General features: G+C 41.0%; 1 protein-coding gene across 1 annotated transcript; it reads left to right on the forward strand.

The window, feature by feature from the left end:
- The first annotated feature begins 443 nt into the window (after window positions 1-443).
- On the forward strand, window positions 444-18,248 carry atp10b (ATPase phospholipid transporting 10B). Its single transcript, XM_079669742.1, has 21 exons — window positions 444-1,074; window positions 3,136-3,340; window positions 3,720-3,805; window positions 4,090-4,196; window positions 5,048-5,179; window positions 5,422-5,549; window positions 5,645-5,897; window positions 7,416-7,615; window positions 9,403-9,558; window positions 10,188-10,731; window positions 10,867-10,967; window positions 11,057-11,183; window positions 11,296-11,480; window positions 13,415-13,682; window positions 14,299-14,375; window positions 14,463-14,588; window positions 14,683-14,883; window positions 14,972-15,052; window positions 15,179-15,283; window positions 15,527-15,714; window positions 16,701-18,248. Exons 1-21 carry the CDS (start codon window positions 665-667, stop codon window positions 16,984-16,986), a joined length of 3,966 nt encoding a protein of 1,321 aa, XP_079525868.1. The 5' UTR covers window positions 444-664; the 3' UTR covers window positions 16,987-18,248.
- Window positions 18,249-18,588: the final 340 nt, after the last annotated feature.

Genomic DNA, 18,588 nt, shown 5'->3' on the forward strand with positions numbered 1-18,588 from the left:
CTGACATGCCCCAATAAATATTGCTTATTATAATCTTCAGTGTCTTTAAGTGGATTTAATTCTCCATCTGTATACTTGTGAATGGCGATGTGTATGTTCCCTCTGCTGCGTTCATTCACACTGTAAACTCTTCACATACATTTGCCCCGAGCAGTTGTTGCGCTCCGCTCGGTGTTGTGTTGTCAGTTCACATCTCCTTATGACCCACTGCACCAATGTTCTGCCCTGCAAATATTAGATTGTCAGCTGTGCATATACAGTATTAGTGTTTCTATTGTTTTGGACAATATGGTATTATTCATTATTGTAATGATAATTATTCAATGCACTTCACCGCCTCGTGATTCTACAATTTAAACGACTATTTTTAATAGTTAAAAACTGGTTAAACAAACTGCTATATTAAGATTGACAGCAAAGTCATTTGGAGCAGCTAGAACAATGACAGGGCAAGAATGCAAACACAATGCAAGGGGCGGACTCAGACTAGCACTAGGTGTGCTGTCACTTGATTTAACCTGGCATTAGGCCTCTCTCTCATACACACACACACTCTTTTAAGGAGAGGATGGACCTGAGGAGAGTCTCTTCAACTCACAGGAGCTGTACGTATTGAGAGGATGAGAAGGAAAAGTTGTTGAGAAGTGGAAAAGAAGAAGCAGCCATGACGTGGAGGAGCCCTCTGGCCCTGGTGAGGGAGGCTCTGAGAGGTCAAAGGGCGCGGGAGAAAGACCTCCGCAACTTTGCGTCCAACCTGCCTTATGAGGGCCTGGAGAAGGCGAAGCAACCCAATCGCTTCTTCCCTGGCAACGCCATCAAAACCACCAAATACACCCTCCTCCTCTTCATCCCCATGAACCTCTTTGAGCAGTTTCACCGTCTGGCCAACATCTACTTTGTTGGCCTGGCCATCCTGAACTTTGTCCCTGTAGTGAACGCCTTCCAGCCAGAGGTAGCGCTGATCCCCATCTGTGTCATCATGACTCTGACGGCACTGAAGGACGCCTGGGAGGATTTCAGGAGGTACCAGTCTGACAGGAAGCGCAACAACACGCCGTGCTTCATATACAGCAGGTAACTGACTCACACACAATCATGTCCTAAATATAGACAGCGTGCTGTTCATGCATGATGTAGCAAGTGGAAGAACTCATGGTGCATTAACAGCACCCCCACATCTGTGTGTGCGATTCTTATCATCCAGCATGTTGCTGTCTGTGTGAGTGTGTAGATACTCACCCCGTGAGAATGTTTTGACTTAGAAATAGAAACTGTGTGGGAAATTATTCCTCTTTTGAAGAGCCTCATAACAATTTCTCTCACAATAGCATTGTGCACATTTGATGAAATCCTCATCTGGGTGTTGCGTCAGAAAAGACAGTAGGGTTAGCGGTTATCTATTTTTGAATTACTGGTGAATAAAAATGAATAATTCACAAAGGTGGATAAACACTGTCATTTTCAACCCTTTTGCGGCTGTGATTAGGGAGTAGAATGGGAGCAGGGATATGGATTTCCCTCACGATATGATGTGAGACTGGAGGCAACTCCAATGATGAATCTTTACACATTCAACCTCTGGAAGGGTTTAGCATTAGGCATCAGGCAGCGGTTGCTTGCTTTCAAATTTCCCAAAAGAGTCAGGGATGTTGGTAAGTGCAGCCTCAGCTGGAGGAAAGCCTGCTTCATGTGTGTGGGTTTAGGTTTGTGTGTGTGCGGGTGCAGGTGGAGACCCCAGATGCAGAATTCCCGTGAACGCACCAGTCCCTCGCGGCCTGTTAGCGGACACTAGTCCTTTCTGCCTCATGCAATCACATAAACAGCAGTTGAGTCGTGGCGAGGGGGCTCTCGTTGTTGCTCGCTGGGTGGGGATGCTGGAGCTAATTTTTGGGCTTGTAAAGATTAGAACAGAATCGATTGGCTAGGATTTCTTTGAAGAACACAACTGTTCCTAGAAGAAGCTCAAGAATAAATGTTAGGCTTACACTCACTTTCTCTTTTTTTCTTGGTGAAGTTTATATCTCATGGCGCAAGGAGCACATCTTGCAGAGCATGTAAAAGTCCAAATGGAAGGCTGTCAGAGACTAAACGTCTTCTTTCACATCACCCTTCATGGTGTCTCAAAAGAGGTGTAAACTGTTTGTGATAAAACGTGCATTATCTTTATGGTATCTTATCTCAAACTCATGTCAACCAATCCAAGTGAGCTTTTGAGATACAAAGGTTATCATTGACAGAGCATGACTAGATGTCCCACTGTTTTTCTTTTATCTAAGCTGGCTAACTGGCTTTAGTTTTATATTAATCATAACGTTGCAGACATAAGAATGGTTTCAAACTTCTTATACCCTTGGCCCGGGGTAAGAAATTAAATAATCCTATTTCAACAAATGTCAAATTATGGGTAGGCTTATTAACATACATTTAAACAATGTTTAGGTCATGTCGAGGAAATGTAGGCTGCTTTATGCAATGTGATTCACACATTGACTCCTATTACTGGAAACTGCCTGTCACACAGAAGCCGACCATAAAGCCTTTCTGAAAGGAGAAAATATTTGCCAAACCTGGTACACATAAACATTGTCATGGCCATCCAAACAGAACATATTAAAAATACTCCCCCTTCCTCCTGGCTTTGTTTGAGGCGAGGTGTGGTGTTATGTGGCAGCCAACCCATCAGGTCCTACATGCAGGGCAGCGTGCCTGCAGCTCTCTGTCACTGGTGGTTAAGCAGCTTGACATGCAGGATATAACCATAAAGCATGTGGCTCTCTGGGATGCCTGGGAATGGCCTGAGCTCATAATGTGTGGTGCAGTGTGTTTTCCTCTAAAAGTTTCCCTATTCCAAAGCACACAAATCACATGTGGGCCGCTCTCCAAAAACAACAGCATTGATTTTTCATTTGGTTGTTTTGTTTATTCCCTAATTTAAGCAGCTGCTGGGATTTTGTATCCATAAGGAGTGAGTCAATATTTCATTTTATTGTATAAACATAGACAAAATACACCCACTCTACCAATATTGTAAATAAATGTGACACAAAAAAATCTATGTAAAAGCCACCCAGGGGCTTGTTTATCTTGATGAAATAATCTGCAATGACTGTTGGTATCTGACATGTCTGATTTCAGGAGAGAGAAACAGTTTTCGGAGAGAAGCTGGAAGGAGGTGCGAGTGGGAGATTTTGTGAAGGTGTTTTCCAATGAGATTGTCCCTGCAGACCTCCTGCTCCTAGACACATCAGACCCCAACGGTGTGTGTCACATAGAGACGTCCAACCTCGATGGAGAGACCAACCTGAAGCCGAGGAGGACAGTGTCAGGCGTCTGCGTCTCGGTGAAGAACACTTTTAGTTTAATTTCTTTGCTCTCTTCACTCTCTTTTACCCTTGTTCACCCTGTGCTGCCTCACCTTTCTCTTTTGGGATTGACCTTGAACACACATTAAAAACAAAAAACATTTCCTGAACATCCAGGTAAAGCCTTTGATGCAAGACATGTGACACATACCTGTTGGATTAGTCTACATATTTTATAGGCATATTTTTGGACTGGTGTCTTTCCTGTAGATACCTTAGAATCATCACGTTCGTCTCAAAGTACAGGTTTAGTTACTTTTAAAAAGTTTCCATTCAAACTGTAATGACTTTCTTCCCAGAAAATTATGTATAATAATAATAATAATAATAATAATAATAATAATACCTCATTTCCAGGATCCAGAATTTGAACCTGAAAGCTTCAACAGCGTTGTGGTGTGTGAAAGGCCCAACAACAATCTGAATCATTTCAAGTGTTATGTGTGAGTATCAAATACACGGATCACAGTTCCTTTATGCCTTTCAGAGCAGCCGAGCAAAACTAATTCCAGCCCACTCGCTGCACTTTGTGATGCCACCAGAGGCATTATTGGGGCTGTAATAGACTATAATCGATTTCCTCGGGCACCACAGCTCTTACAGCTGTTCTACTCATGCTGTCCGGCTATAGCCATAATGCAGGGGAATTGCTAATAGGAATATATAAGCAGTAATGAATATCTAGCAAGTTCTGACAAAGGAGGTTTCTCACTTTCTCCTGCTGCAGAGAGAAACCTGATAAGGAGAAGGTGGGCGCAGGAATAGAGAGTCTGCTGCTGCGAGGATGCACAGTGAAGAACACGGACCACGCTGTTGGCTTTGTGGTGTATGCAGGTATATTCCCCGCTTTCTCAGCGGCTTTGACCTTGAGCTTTTAGTGTCTTTGTGCAGGGCCCAGGACTTTAAAAGTACTGAGGACATAAGTTCAAATGTCTGTTCTCGCATGAAGCCCCTCCCAGCTTGTAAATGTTCAGTTACATGTCTGTGCCTATACATAATAGTGATTTTTGTTGTTGGGCACTACATTTCTCTCATTTTAATGTGACTTTCAAGTTTAGTCAAACAAGGGTGGGTGTAATTCTATGAAAGTGGTACTGTGAAGCTGTAATAAGGCACAGTGGGGCTTTGACATGCTGATGTTTACCATGTAAGTTAAGCATGTAGCATGCTAACATTTATTTATTAGCACTTAACTAAGGCTAATTCGTTTTAAGGTATTTGGTCATCAACCAAAGCATATTCACCAATTATTTTAGTTTTTTAAGAAAAATGTTTCAACTGCTGGATGTAGAAGTCAGAGGATCATCGACGTCAGTTTAGGATTTATCCTCAAGGAGCAACACATATTTTAGTTTTACTTTCATTGAATCACTTGATTAGATTAGAACAGAGCCATGTTAATGTTAGAAACACCTGTCTTTTTTTATATATTTCAAAAATATCAGCTGTGAGAAAAGCATTTTTCAATGCCTAGATGCATACTGATATGAGTAAAAATATACACATCTTCAAAACTTCTTTAATGTGTATATTATAATAATCCCCCACTTTTCCTGAAATATTGTAGACAGTTTGGATTTAGTGTCGGAGTGCCCTGTTTTTATCTTCTGTTTTCTGTCAAATTCCCTTGACCATATCTAGTGCCTGATGCTAACTAAATCAACACCTTTTTATCCTGTTGTTAGGTCAGGAAACCAAGTCAATGCTCAACAACAATGGGCCAAGATACAAGCGCAGCAAACTAGAGCGTAAGCTGAACATAGACGTCATCTTCTGCGTCATTCTCCTCCTCTCCATGTGTTTCGTCGGATCAGTAGGTCAGTAATCAATTAAATAACGAAACCATGAAATCCCTAAACAGGTTGGTAAATGATTGGCGTTTCTACACATGAGGGAACAATGAATATCAAATAAAAAGAAAAGAATAAACCTCATCAATTTCAGCCACAGGCCTACCCCACACAAGGGTAACAGGAAGGAGACAGGCCAAAGTGTGCCAAAAATAGTTTTCATTCCTGCACTTGTTGCTGTATTTATTTCCTTGTCCTCACACTTGCAGGTCACTTCTTATGGCTGGAGGAGTTCCCGGATGTGCCCCCTTATCTGGTCCCAGACAGCAATGGTCACCTGGACAGTCCCGGTCTGTCTGGCTTCTACATGTTCTTTACCATGATCATCCTGCTGCAGGTGGAACAATCTGACTATATTTATGAAAGAGAGTTTATTGGGCTTTCCTTCATTTCCTAATTAACTCTCCTCTCCTTTCCTCTCCTCTCCTTCAGATCCTGATCCCTATCTCCCTCTACGTGTCCATAGAGTTGGTGAAGATTGGTCAGATCTTCTTCATCACTAATGATGCAGATCTGTACGATGAGGAGACAGACAGCCGAGTACAGTGTAAGGCCCTGAAAATCACGGAGGATCTGGGACAGATTGAATACATCTTCTCAGACAAGACTGGCACCCTCACTGAGAATAAGATGGTGTTTCGTAGATGCTCCATTATTGGCACCGAGTACCCACACAAAGAGAACGGTAAACCTTCACGATCACATTCTTAGTACCGAAAAACAGCTTTTGCAGCACTGCTTTTCATCATAAGCCCCCTGTGATTTTATTAATACAATCATGAAAACTGAAACACATTGGCATACTATTACTCAGCATACTAACTGAAAGCACGTCACTTACCGTAATAGGACATTAATATGTGAATATGCTAATGTTAGACTATTTATACTTTATTTAATCCGGAAGTCACATTAGGATAGCAATCTCATTTGCAAGCAAAACCTGATTACAGAGATGAAATAAAAAACACATGAACACAGCATGAAAAAAATCAATGCATTCTAAGAATAATTTAACCACATCATTTCAAACATTAACATCTAAATCAATAATACCTCCATCCACATTTTTTATATGCTCCATCGACATTAGTGTGCCAATTCTCAGTCTACTCTGTAAATAATTTCAGACGCAACAAAGTGTTGGCATGCAAAAGTCAGCTTTGATAGTTTGCACTATGTTTTTTAAAATTCTTTAAACAACAGATATGTGTCCATGACAGATTTCCCCTGGGACAATAACATACATTTTTTCTTTTGTTATCTTATCTTTTTTTAACATATGTCATCTTATATTATCTGATCTAAGAACAAAACCTTTCTCCTGGCTAGACTAGGAGAGTAAAAGTCAAAGAATGAATGTCTCGTCTATCCTGTTTTGTTTTAGTCTCCCATGGCTTCTCACCTGGCTTCAGACTTTAATCCGATTACTAGTGTGTTTTGATCCATAGTTGTTTAACAGTTGATCACCTGATGTGCACTTCCTGGTTGGCTCTGATGTGAAACTTAATTGTGCTGTGTCAGGATTTTATGATGATGATCTGCTCTGTTTCTTTGTCTTGCACATGTGAATCAGTGCCAAGATTATTTTTTATATTTACATTGATAAGGGAGAACACATGTAAAGGAGTTATGTTAAGGCACACATTGGAGACTTTTATCAATATATTGTATCTCTTTTTATACACCTGTATAGTGTGTGGTGTCCTGATCGTAGGCACATACATTTGTAGCTTCCATATTTGTGCGGCCTCGCTTCATTCTGATTTGACTTTGAATTGATAAGCATTCATGCGCTCAGTTAAGACCTCTATAGAAACAGAATTTACATTTATAATAAGCATTATAATGCTAATTTAGGGTAATTGTGTGAGGATTTGATTCGACCTGGATGTGGCTGTATAATCCAGACTACATTACATTACATTGCATGTAGCTGCTCCTTTTAGCCAAAGCTGACAATTAAATGCAATAAACCATACAGATTCAAACTAAGGACAACAGGAAAAGTGCTGACATATTCATTTCAAACAAGCAAGACCATTGGTGCATAAACTAACTCTTTAAAGATCTTTAAAGACCTTTGACACTGCCATTAAGGTTCAGGGCTCTGCATTCGATAATGACTTAACCTAACAGGAGTACACATGATAATGATTTAAAGTACTTACTGTATCAACATGTTTTTTTTTATGATTTGCAGCGATCCGCTTAGCTGTCCTTGAAGAGCCGGAGTCAGGGGAGGAGGTCATCTTCAACCAGAGACCTCAACCCTCTCAAACGGGATGGTCTCTGCACGCTGAGGACACCAACCCAGAAGAAATGCAACATCACCATGACAACCGACGCAAGAGCCGGGTCACGGGAAGTGCCCCGAGCGATGTGGCCTTCAGCAGTCCGCTGGTAAGATGATGGCTCAGTCAGGAAGAAAATGCAGATATTTAATTCAGAGTGGGGGAGGGTCAGGGGTCTTGCCTGTCTGATATTATAATGCCGGGTCACAGGAAGTCGCCAGGGGGGGAAAATGGTCGTCAGCTTTTTGTTTGCTCATGCAGGAGGGGAAGTTGTCTGTTGACTGAAGGCCACCCAGTGGGGCAAATCAATGAGAATCTTTCTTCTTGATTAACAAGTGTCCTCGCAGTTATAATTATGACTGAGTAGCACGAATAAATGTCTGAAAATCAAACATGAAAGTGCATTTATATAGTGTTACCTTGCCCGCTGTAATCACACCCAGAGTGAGGAGCTGAGACGGATACTGAGACACCTTTTCCTAACACTCTGTACTAATGTCAGGGAAAATGAATTATAATGTCCTGATTGAGGTGATGTCTTATCACGAAAACATTATCAAAATGCATTTGTCAGTATGGAAATGTAACTTTATCTATCCATCCATTTATTAAACTAGTTATGGGACTGGAGCCTCTCCCACCATGCACTGAGAGAGGAGCAGGAAACATCCTGGACAGGTTTACAGTCCATCACAGGGCTGAAACATTATTACGATAAAAATCGTAGGTATAATTCTAGCTCAGGTCATTAAAATTAAGGTAGCTTAATACAGAAACTAAAAGTTTACTCAAGTAATTTAGTTAAATGTTGAGCTACTTGTTCTTTACTTGAGTATTTTTATTTCCTGGTACTTTATTTGATAACCTTATTTACTAATCATACATGTTGCCAAGATCTAAACCTAAGAAAGCATTTCAATAGTTCTGTTCGATCTCTATTCTATTTCAAATACTCACTCTTAATACCTGAAAAAGGGTAATTTGTTAAACCAAATCTTCCCCATCCTTGTGTCGACAGCCCTCATGGTTCCAGTCCCGGCTGCAGATGGCCGACCTGCTAGGTGTCAGTGATAAGCACATCAATTTTGGCCCCAAGTAACCCCTGTGTCTGTGATAGGACATATGGTCATGCTGGGCACCATTTGGCACAGATCACTGATGTCACATAAACTGTAAACGTGCACTATAGATTAGTCACCACCGTCTCGATATACAGTAAAGTAGCTCTGTGTCTATTTTGGTCTACAGGGCAAAGAGCAGAGGCCTGGAGATGCAGGCTGGGAAATAAAAACGCATGTGTTTATTCCAGAAATGTTGAGGAAAGCTGCTCCAGAGCCACTATTTCAAGGATACTAAGTCATCGAGTCCCGCCGAAAGACTGTTCCAATGTCCAGCATACTTGGAATTCTACCGAGCCTGGTGTACTTCGTAGCGAGAAATTTCGAGGCTGCACATGTGTAGACTCCGCGGTCTTAAAATCCCCACAATGCTTTGCGCACGGACCAATTTCCAAGTCTTCGGCGGAAATCGTGTTCCATTTAAGGCGGGGCCTCGCATATGACGCACAGCTGTTAGCCTGTTCCACAATCCTTCGTTTTCCGAGGCTAGGAAGGATTCGTGCCTCGATTCTGAAGCAACTGACTCGGAGGTACATGTGCTACCAAGCAAGCCTCCTCGACATTGAGAAACGCCCTATGGGCTATTTGGTTTTCCTCATGCTGTGCCTCTAACAGAGCAGAATCATGTTTGAATGAATGAATACTTCCTGCCTTCCTTCTGTCTATTTCCTCATGAATAAACAAAACTGGATGAAAACGTAACGGGGCTGAGCGTAAGCAATAAACCATTTATCAACATTAGTTTTTAATAAAAAATGATTAACACTTACTCCAACAGGAAACTGAGGTGATTCCAGACAGGAAGCTGCTTCAGCACATTAGCAGGGTGGACAGCAGCGGCAGCCGGAAGACCGATCCTTACCTAGAATTCTTTCTGGGTCTCGCCATTTGCAACACCGTGGTGGTTTCCATGGCAACAGCTGAAAGACAGAGGGTGAGCGCTTGCTACTGTGGATGAGTGGTAGAGATGGAGGCACAGTCAGAGGGAGGAAAGATGGATGCAGGATTTGTTCTCCTTGAACTCCAAACCTACAAAAAAATTGCAATTCGTTCTTCTAGAAAACCTTGTGGGGAATCTAGTAATTATTTTATTCATTAGATTTACAAAACTAAAGGCCAGTGTTATCACCATAATTTATCCAGTAACACACACAACGATTAAGTTTAAATTCTACCTATTAACCTTAAAGATTTAGTTTAATTTTAAAAGTTCTCTTCCTTTGTTTTGTTTCAAGTTTCTGTTCTTTTATCAGTGGTCTGTACAACATTTCTTTCATCTTTAAAGCCCCAGTAGTAAAGAGTCCTCACTAAATTAGCCACATAGTAAAGGGAGATTTTCAGGGGCACTCAGGGTTGCCCTTATTAATTTGAGTACTCGCTTCCCTTGTCTGTGCTGTTCTCCGGTCTGGCAGATGGGAGAAATATGTGGGTTTTTCCCTTGAGTTTGTAATTAAAGGTAAAAGCACAAGAAAGAAACAGAGTGGAAAGTGATGGGGAGATTTTAAGAGTGTTTCACCATATGTGTGTTTTGGCACATTGGTTTTCTTTGCTTCACTTTTTCAGGCAAGTGGGTTTTCACGATCTGGGCAAACAAACAACCGTCTGGATACTTTGTCCAACGTGGCGAAAAAACCCTTCTCTCTTCGCTATATTTTCACCTCCTGGAAAAACAAGCCCAAGAGAAGCCGCACCATCTCAGAGGACTCGGTTGTAGAAGAAGACCATTTTAACGCCCCTGTAAAAATAGACGGTTCTGGAAATACTGATGGGCTTCAAACGTGTTCTCTCCAAGCTCCATCCCATAGCAATGATCCTGCAACGACCCCAGATAATGTGACTTATGAGGCAGAAAGTCCAGATGAGGCAGCCCTGGTGTACGCAGCCAAGGCATATGGCTTCACCCTGCTGGCCCGCACTCCTCACAGCGTGACGGTGAGGCTCCCCTCTGGCGAGGACCTGGTGTTTGAGGTGCTGGACACCTTGACCTTTGACTTCAACAGGAAGAGAATGTCTGTTTTGGTGCGACACCCAATCACCAAAGAGTGTGTGTTGTACACTAAAGGTGCAGACTACGCTATCATGGAGCTACTCGGTACATCGTGCGCAGGTGTGTGCTGGTGAAAGTGCATTTAAACACATTTATGAAATGATTTACCTTTACTATAGTCAATAGTGAGATATACCCTGGGTCAATTATAAATTAAAGTTAAACTTAATGAATACATTGTTGTATCATTTTCAGAACATCTCAGAGGTAAGCAGAAGAATATAGCAACAGATACTCAGCATCACCTTGACTTCTATGGTAAAGAGGGGCTACGCACGCTTTGCTTCACGAAGAAGGTGCACAATCACATATATACTCAAATTCACAAGCATAATTTACAATACTAGAGAAGCTCTGTTTCATGTTTTTTCTATGTGTGCTGCAGGTTGTGAGTAAAAAGGTTTATGAAAGCTGGTTAGTGTGCAGGAGAAACGCTCTGGCTGCTATAGACAACAGAGAGGAGCTGGTTATGGAAACTGCTGTGCAGCTAGAGACAGAACTCACCCTGCTCGGTAACAGACATCCGCCAATACACATTACACATAATAAACACTTGACAAACATACCGTGTATCTGTGTGATAAGTCATGTTATACCTGAATGTGGATATATGTCCTCCTGCAGGGGCAACGGGCATCGAGGACCGTCTGCAGGAGAGTGTCCCGGACACCGTGGTGGCGCTGCGGGAGGCGGGGATCCGGGTGTGGGTGCTGACTGGTGACAAGCCGGAGACAGCAGTTAACATCGGATACGCCTGTAGGCTCCTGGAAGAGGAAGACCTGGTAATTAACATGAGCTGCAAAAACAAGGTGAGGAGGTCGGCCGAACTGAAGGCTGTTCAACTCAGAGATGCTTTTGTTTTACTGCTTATGTGAAATGATAAATGATGGCACAGGTTTGATTCATTTCTTACACCACAATTAGAATTTGTGTCAGATTTAATATTATATACAAATGTTGCTTAAAGTGACATTTTGGAGAATAATCTTAAAAGCCAGATAGTTTAGTTTAGTATTAGGATTGAACAACAGGGGGGAACAGATTTTGTTCAGGGGTTGTGCTAACCATTAAATCTTCAGGAGATAAACTCTTACTCCACACTTAAAAACATTTTTGTAAAAAAGTTGATATCGATTTGGTCAGATTTTGTTAATAAAGTAAAATATCATCTTATAAAGAGATATTAAATGAAGTGTGTTAGGTAGTGTGATACATTCATGATCCTGTGTTTGCTAAATATGCTGCATGGGGCACAATACATATATGAATTTAGTCTAGGGATGAAGTAACAATGTACAGTGATAAAATAGTACTTTCCCGCTTGATTTACAGGTCCTTGTATTTATTGTTTTTAACGTTGAACACTTAACTGCTGCAAAATACATGAATATTTGATAGATGTGAATGAAGTTTTCAAATGAATGAATCACAAATAAATAAAGTAAAGACCTTGAGCATTAGAAGTGAACAAGCTACTACTATTGAACATTGACATTGTTCATAATTTATATTTCACATTGCACCAGCTTGTTTCTAAGGACAGTGTTGTGTTTTGTTGATGGTTATTCAGGAATAACGTGTTTTCCAAGCAGTGAGTTCAGGAGGTTTTACCACGAGCCTGTCTCCCTCTTATTTAAATGGCCAAACCTTTTTGACAACTTTTACTTTTCAGCTAAAGGTCAGATTTTCATATACGAAAGATAAGATGTCAGGTGTGGGCCCTGCTTCTCTGAGGTCATTAAAGATCTGGTAGCACGGGGATGGATCCTTCATAACATCCTGACCGTGTCTAATCATCAAGCCTCAAATAGACAGGAATTATGGGTCGGCTCTAACGGATACACTGGGAGCTTTCTGGAACAAGGGGACTGCCACGCTCCTTTTAGATGGGACTACTCATTGATGATGAATGGAGTGAGATACCCCCAGTACAATATCCACTGCTTTCATATCTAATTACCAGTCTAATATCCAACCCTCAGGGGAAATACCCCTTTGCTCGTATTGGTAATGAACTTTTTTTTTTACCGCTGTAACTCAATGACCACCTAAGGGATGCAATCCCACACTCATCACCCCACCACACCTAATGAAATTTAACCAGTATTAGATAAATGATACAAAAACAAGATGTGACCCAATTCTTTTTCATCATGTTGCTTTTCCTTTTGGCTAAGAGGCTGAAGTTATTTACAGACAACAATGATGAGTCTGATGGGACCAGAGCAATTGCATATATTCAGAGACCATGAACATGACTCAACAGCAGAATCATGTTTCTTTTACCAGCACAGACCATAATCTGTGCTTCAAGCAAAGAGAAATATTCTTATTTTTAATATCATACCGTGTAAAGTTATATGCATTTTGCCTTTTGTATTATAAGAGACGTTGCTTCAAAGTTTCAGCCTATATCCTCATTAATTTACTATTTTCTTTTGGTCACCACAGCTCAGTCAAATAACTTTACATTTTGTAATAGGTCCGCGTTAAACTATTCTTTTGTATAATAGATTGATGTGATAGTTATTAGAAACAAATATTGACTATTGATTGTTAATGTTTAACTTGGTGTGAACTGGACATCTTCAATTTAGTTCTTTTTTTAAGAGCAACCCTCCAAAAACCTCAAGAAAAACAAGAAATCTTCATATTAAAATGCTGTACCAAGCATGATAAATGGCTTAGGTGACTAAATGTATGTTAAATAAGATCATCAAAATAAGGAGATGTTGTTTTGCAGCTGGAGTGCACATCCATCTTGGACTGCACCCTGGAGGAGGTGAAAAGGTACAGTGAAGACCCTCGTAATGTGGACACCAGCCAGGACATCGCCCTGGTGATCGACGGACGCACACTGACCATGGCTCTGTCCTCGGACTTGCAGGATCGCTTTATGGACCTGGCCAAACACTGCCGCACCGTGCTCTGCTGCAGGGTCACGCCCTTACAGAAGAGCAGGGTGGTGAAGGTGGTCAGGGAGAAACTCAAGGTCATGACCCTTGCTGTTGGTAAGACATTTTTGTTGAGCGATTCATCAAAACAAAAATACATATACAGTATATCTGGGAGTTTCAAACTACCTGACTTCAAGGAAAAACAGAAGACAGCATGTGTAAAGTACAGTAAACTATCAAAACAGTTTTAAACTTAATTAACAATTAAATCCATTTTTTTTGTTGCTATTCTTATTTTAAGTTTACCATCCAAATGTTACTTTGTTTTTATTAGTACAACAAATGCACTCTTCCTGCTACAGTATGACAAGCCAAAATGTCTACGCACATGAAAACGGCCTTTGAGAAGGAAAGAAAAAACTGTATGTGAAAGAAATAGTCTTGCAGGGGGGAAATAACAAGTAATTATTTCAGCTTTTATAAGGCTCTTGTTCTTATCTGGTTGTGAGTCATTGAACCTCCTGAGAAATGTATTGTTGAATATTAGACGAGAGAGTGCCGAGATTGTCATCTATAAATACAACGTCATACTGTTGTCCAAATAAACTGTATATAAAGTTGTTGTTTGTTCGTGACAGACTTTACATTTGAATGTGCGTCCTGATTAAATACTTAGTCCCTTTATAAGGTCTAATTGAGGTCTACACTAGCATCCTCTTTGTGTTTTAAGGTGATGGTGCAAATGATGTAAACATGATCCAAGCAGCTGATATTGGCGTTGGGATATCCGGCCAGGAGGGCATGCAGGTCTGTAGGTCGGTCTGAGGTATAGCTTTGAAAATGCTGTTTGTTTTCTCAACTACTCTCACTGTCCAAACTTTCTGTCCTCTGCAGGCGGTCATGGCGAGTGATTTTGCTATATCTCGCTTTAAACACCTGAAAAAACTTCTCCTGGTCCACGGACACTGGTGCTACACTCGACTTGCAAACATGATCATTTATTTCTTCTATAAGAATGTGGTGAGTCTCGTCTCTGCTAAATCTCTCTGATCACTGAAGCTAAATGGTGTCTGGATCTCTCCTCTAATCACCCACACTGTAATGCGTTCCCCAGGCCTATGTGAACCTACTCTTCTGGTATCAGTTCTGCTGCGGCTTCTCCTCAGCTACCATGATCGACTACTGGCTGATGATTTTCTTCAACCTCTTCTTCACCTCGGTGCCGCCCATCATGTTTGGGATAATGGACCAAGACATTTCTGCAGAGATGCTGCTTGGTGTTCCAGAGCTGTACAGGATTGGGCAGGGTGCAGGGGTCAGTGACACTCCACAACAAGATACCGCTACTTCAATTAATTAATGTAGTTCTCTTCATTCAAACATGCTTGTGTGTGCTTATTTAGGAATACACGTTTACTACTTTCTGGGTGTCCATCCTTGATGCCTTCTACCAGAGTCTGGTGGGCTTCTTTATTCCATACTTGGTAAGAGAAACGTTTTAAATCTCCGTCTTTGATTAAGCATTTTGCAAAGTTGCATCTGTCATGGTGTGTCCTCTTTTATGTCTCTTCTTGCCTTACATTTGACTAAATGTGTTTTTTCCCCTCCAGGCTTACCAGGATTCCGACATAGATATTTTTACCTTTGGAACTCCTATAAACACCATTTCTTTATTTACCATCCTGCTGCATCTGTCAATAGAGATCAAAGCCTGGGTGAGTGCCGAAATGATGGATATCTATTATTAGAAATGATTACGCTATGTACTCCCAGTGGGCCAAAACAGCCAGGTCTGCATTTGAAACCAGTATGATAATAATAATAATAATATGGTCAAATAATATTATTTACACTAATCCATTAATGAATTAATTTGATAAAATAAAAAAACAGACTTCTTTTGACACATTTGGTAGATATCAATGTATCTAAATGCTGTTTATGCACCTGTCTTGCAGACGGTGGTTCACTGGGTAACCATGCTAGGCAGTGTGGCGTTGTACTTCATTGTGACGCTCGCCTACAGCGCCATGTGCGTCACCTGTAACCCTCCGTCCAACCCGTACTGGATCCTCCATAGCCAGATGGCCGACCCCATGTTCTACCTTCTCTGCATCATCACTACGGTGGTGGCTCTGCTGCCCAGGTACCTTCACTGCCATCTTCCCTGTGGATAATCATTTAATGAAGCCTTGTCATTGTTACAGAGGGGCTTTTTATGTATTGTAATAAGAACATATGACGAGCGGGTTGTGTCTGTCCCTACATCTACAGGCACAAATATCCACTTGAGAAACTTTCTAATCAAGTATTGTACTATTTTACAAGAATTAAAAAGCAGCTACTAATCCAGTGTTTCTTTTGGGGGATCTCGAAATAAATCTGAGGAGAATCAATATTATCAAAGGAATAAGGAAAAAATAAGAAAAATAAATTATATTTATTATTATGTTTTACTTTAAATTTAATTATCAAATGTTCCAGCGTATTTATAATACCCTAACAGCCTAAATTAATTTACAGAGTTGAATTAATGATACAATATATAATAAAGCTATAAATTATTATTTATTTGTATAGGTTAAGATATGATAAGCCCTGATCAAGTTTTCACTTAAAGAGCCTGCGACACGAGTTTCCCCCATCATCCAAACCCATCAATTTGAGTAAATATTGTCCCCTTGAAAACCGTTACTGAACTGATTTTGGATATTTGTACTTTGATAACCATTAATCTGCCCTTCAATGTTGACCATTTTCTGGATCTAAAGATCTCAAATACTGTGTCCCCACACAAAGGATATGTGAAGGACAACATTGCTCTTTCTAACCATGTTAAATCCAGTCAACATCATAATTATACTATATATTATTCCGGAGTATGTATATTTGACATGTGCAGATCATGAACTGCTATATAATTGTGAGGTTGTTATGGACAGTTTAGGCTGATTTGTAATTAAATCATGACGATTGTGACATCCAGGAATGATCTGCACCGCGGCTCAGTCTTCCTCCTGGTTGCTGCTGCGTCTGAAAGTGCTGCTATTTAGAGGGAATGCTCTGATTTACATCAAAGGGCCGCATATTTTTCACTGGCCTACTTTCTCACCACCACACTCTCTCCCCCAGGTACATGTTTCACGTGCTGAGGAACTCTATCGCCCCCTCCCCTCTCATGCAAGCCAGGAGACTAGACCGGCTGGACGCCTCCACCAGGGACGAGTGGATGAAGGAGTGGAGGAGCATCAGGGGCCTCGGACAGGTCAGACGCTCCAGGCTGTCCCCCCCACCCTCTCCTACCCTTGATACCCCTGCGGACATTTTTCCCCAGTCCCCCACCGCCTCTGATATAATGGCTGATGATTTGACACTGAATGTCATTACTGAAAACTATCAGAGGCCTGTACACATGTGAAAATCAGAGAGTCGTTGGCAGATTGAAGGAATAAGATTATTATTTATTCAGAAGAGTGAACATTTTCTGAACTGGCTCATTTTAACCCTCCTGTTTGTCTTCGGGTCAAATCTGATCGATTTAATACTTTCATCAATCATAAGTTTTTTCTTTTACAATCGATTTCATTAAGGCTTTATGATATCCTTCACAGTAGACATTTGAACACAATTGCTGATCACCACTTTCATTACATTTTTGATGATTTAGTCACACACACACACACACACACACACACACACACACACACACACACACACACACACACACACACACACACACACACACACTCTAGATGTGTTCCCCCCCTTATGTGCCCAATCCCCCCATGTGAATCACACCTGGCACTCACAAACACACATACACACACACACACACACACACACACACACATACACACACACACACACACACACACACACACACACACACACACACACACACACACACACACACACACACATACACACACACACACAAATTTGACACATTCCCCGCTCTTATGTGCCCATCCCCCCACATGGATCACACCTGGCACACGCAATACATGTTCAGTGTCTATTCTTTGTATATTTACTGCAGTTTTTCATGTATACCAGTAGTCTGATACAATATGTACAGTTTGAAAGGGTGTTAAAAGAAATTTAGTGATGATTAATGGTTTTTGTGTTAATGTAATTGGAGTTAAAACAGGACCGGTCAAATTTGACCGTGAACCCCAAAGTAAGAGGGGGGGGGGGAGGGGGGGAAACGAAGATAACAGGAGGGTTAAGGGTGGTCTTACTTAAATGCAATCAGGATAGAATACTCTTTCTCTGTGACTTCTGACAAATCATTGATCAGCGCGATGATTGACCAAAAGTATTTGGCCCTCTTACTCTTCTCATAACAAGCTGCCATAGTGAACACATAAGCCTGTTACTTTCCTGATGGGTTTTCAGAGCACAGTGGTAACCCAATTAGTCATGCCACCCACCCCTCAAAAACATGGCACTTTTCCAGAACAAAATGCATAGCTGGTTTAATATATTCCTCTCACCTAGATACCCTAAACAGTCACAATGCATACTGTCAGTGAGGCAAACACAGATGTGGTTTGCAGATGTTTTATTAACTTGCCTCTATAGAAAAATGTATGTAGGCTGGGCCTGTGGCTGGTTATGTTTTTTGTTTATCTGTATCATCTGCTGTGAAATACAAATAAGAACAATCAAATTCTTCAACTTGTATGTGTGTCATCTTATTTCACATTCAGCCAAAAGGTACATTCAGAAGAATCAGAGGAAAAGACTTCTAAGCTACAGAGCTTTTTTTATGGAAATGGAGTGTGCACAAGCCGAATCCACTTGTAAAAAGGGCTGAGTTATCATTGGCATACTTCATTATACAGTAGCAGCTCTACTTATATAAGGTCCCACTGCATCCACTTAGATCATTGCTGCTCTCTAGTGTTGAAAATAAAAAGCTGCACAAAGGTCAAATGGGACAAAGTCAGAAAAACGGACATTTCAACATCAGGCTTGATATTTTAGATGAAACATATTTTTTACTGGGAATTCATTG

The sequence above is a fragment of the Notothenia rossii genome (assembly GCF_949606895.1).
Source record: "Notothenia rossii genome assembly, chromosome: 3".
Lineage (NCBI taxonomy): Eukaryota > Metazoa > Chordata > Actinopteri > Perciformes > Nototheniidae > Notothenia > Notothenia rossii.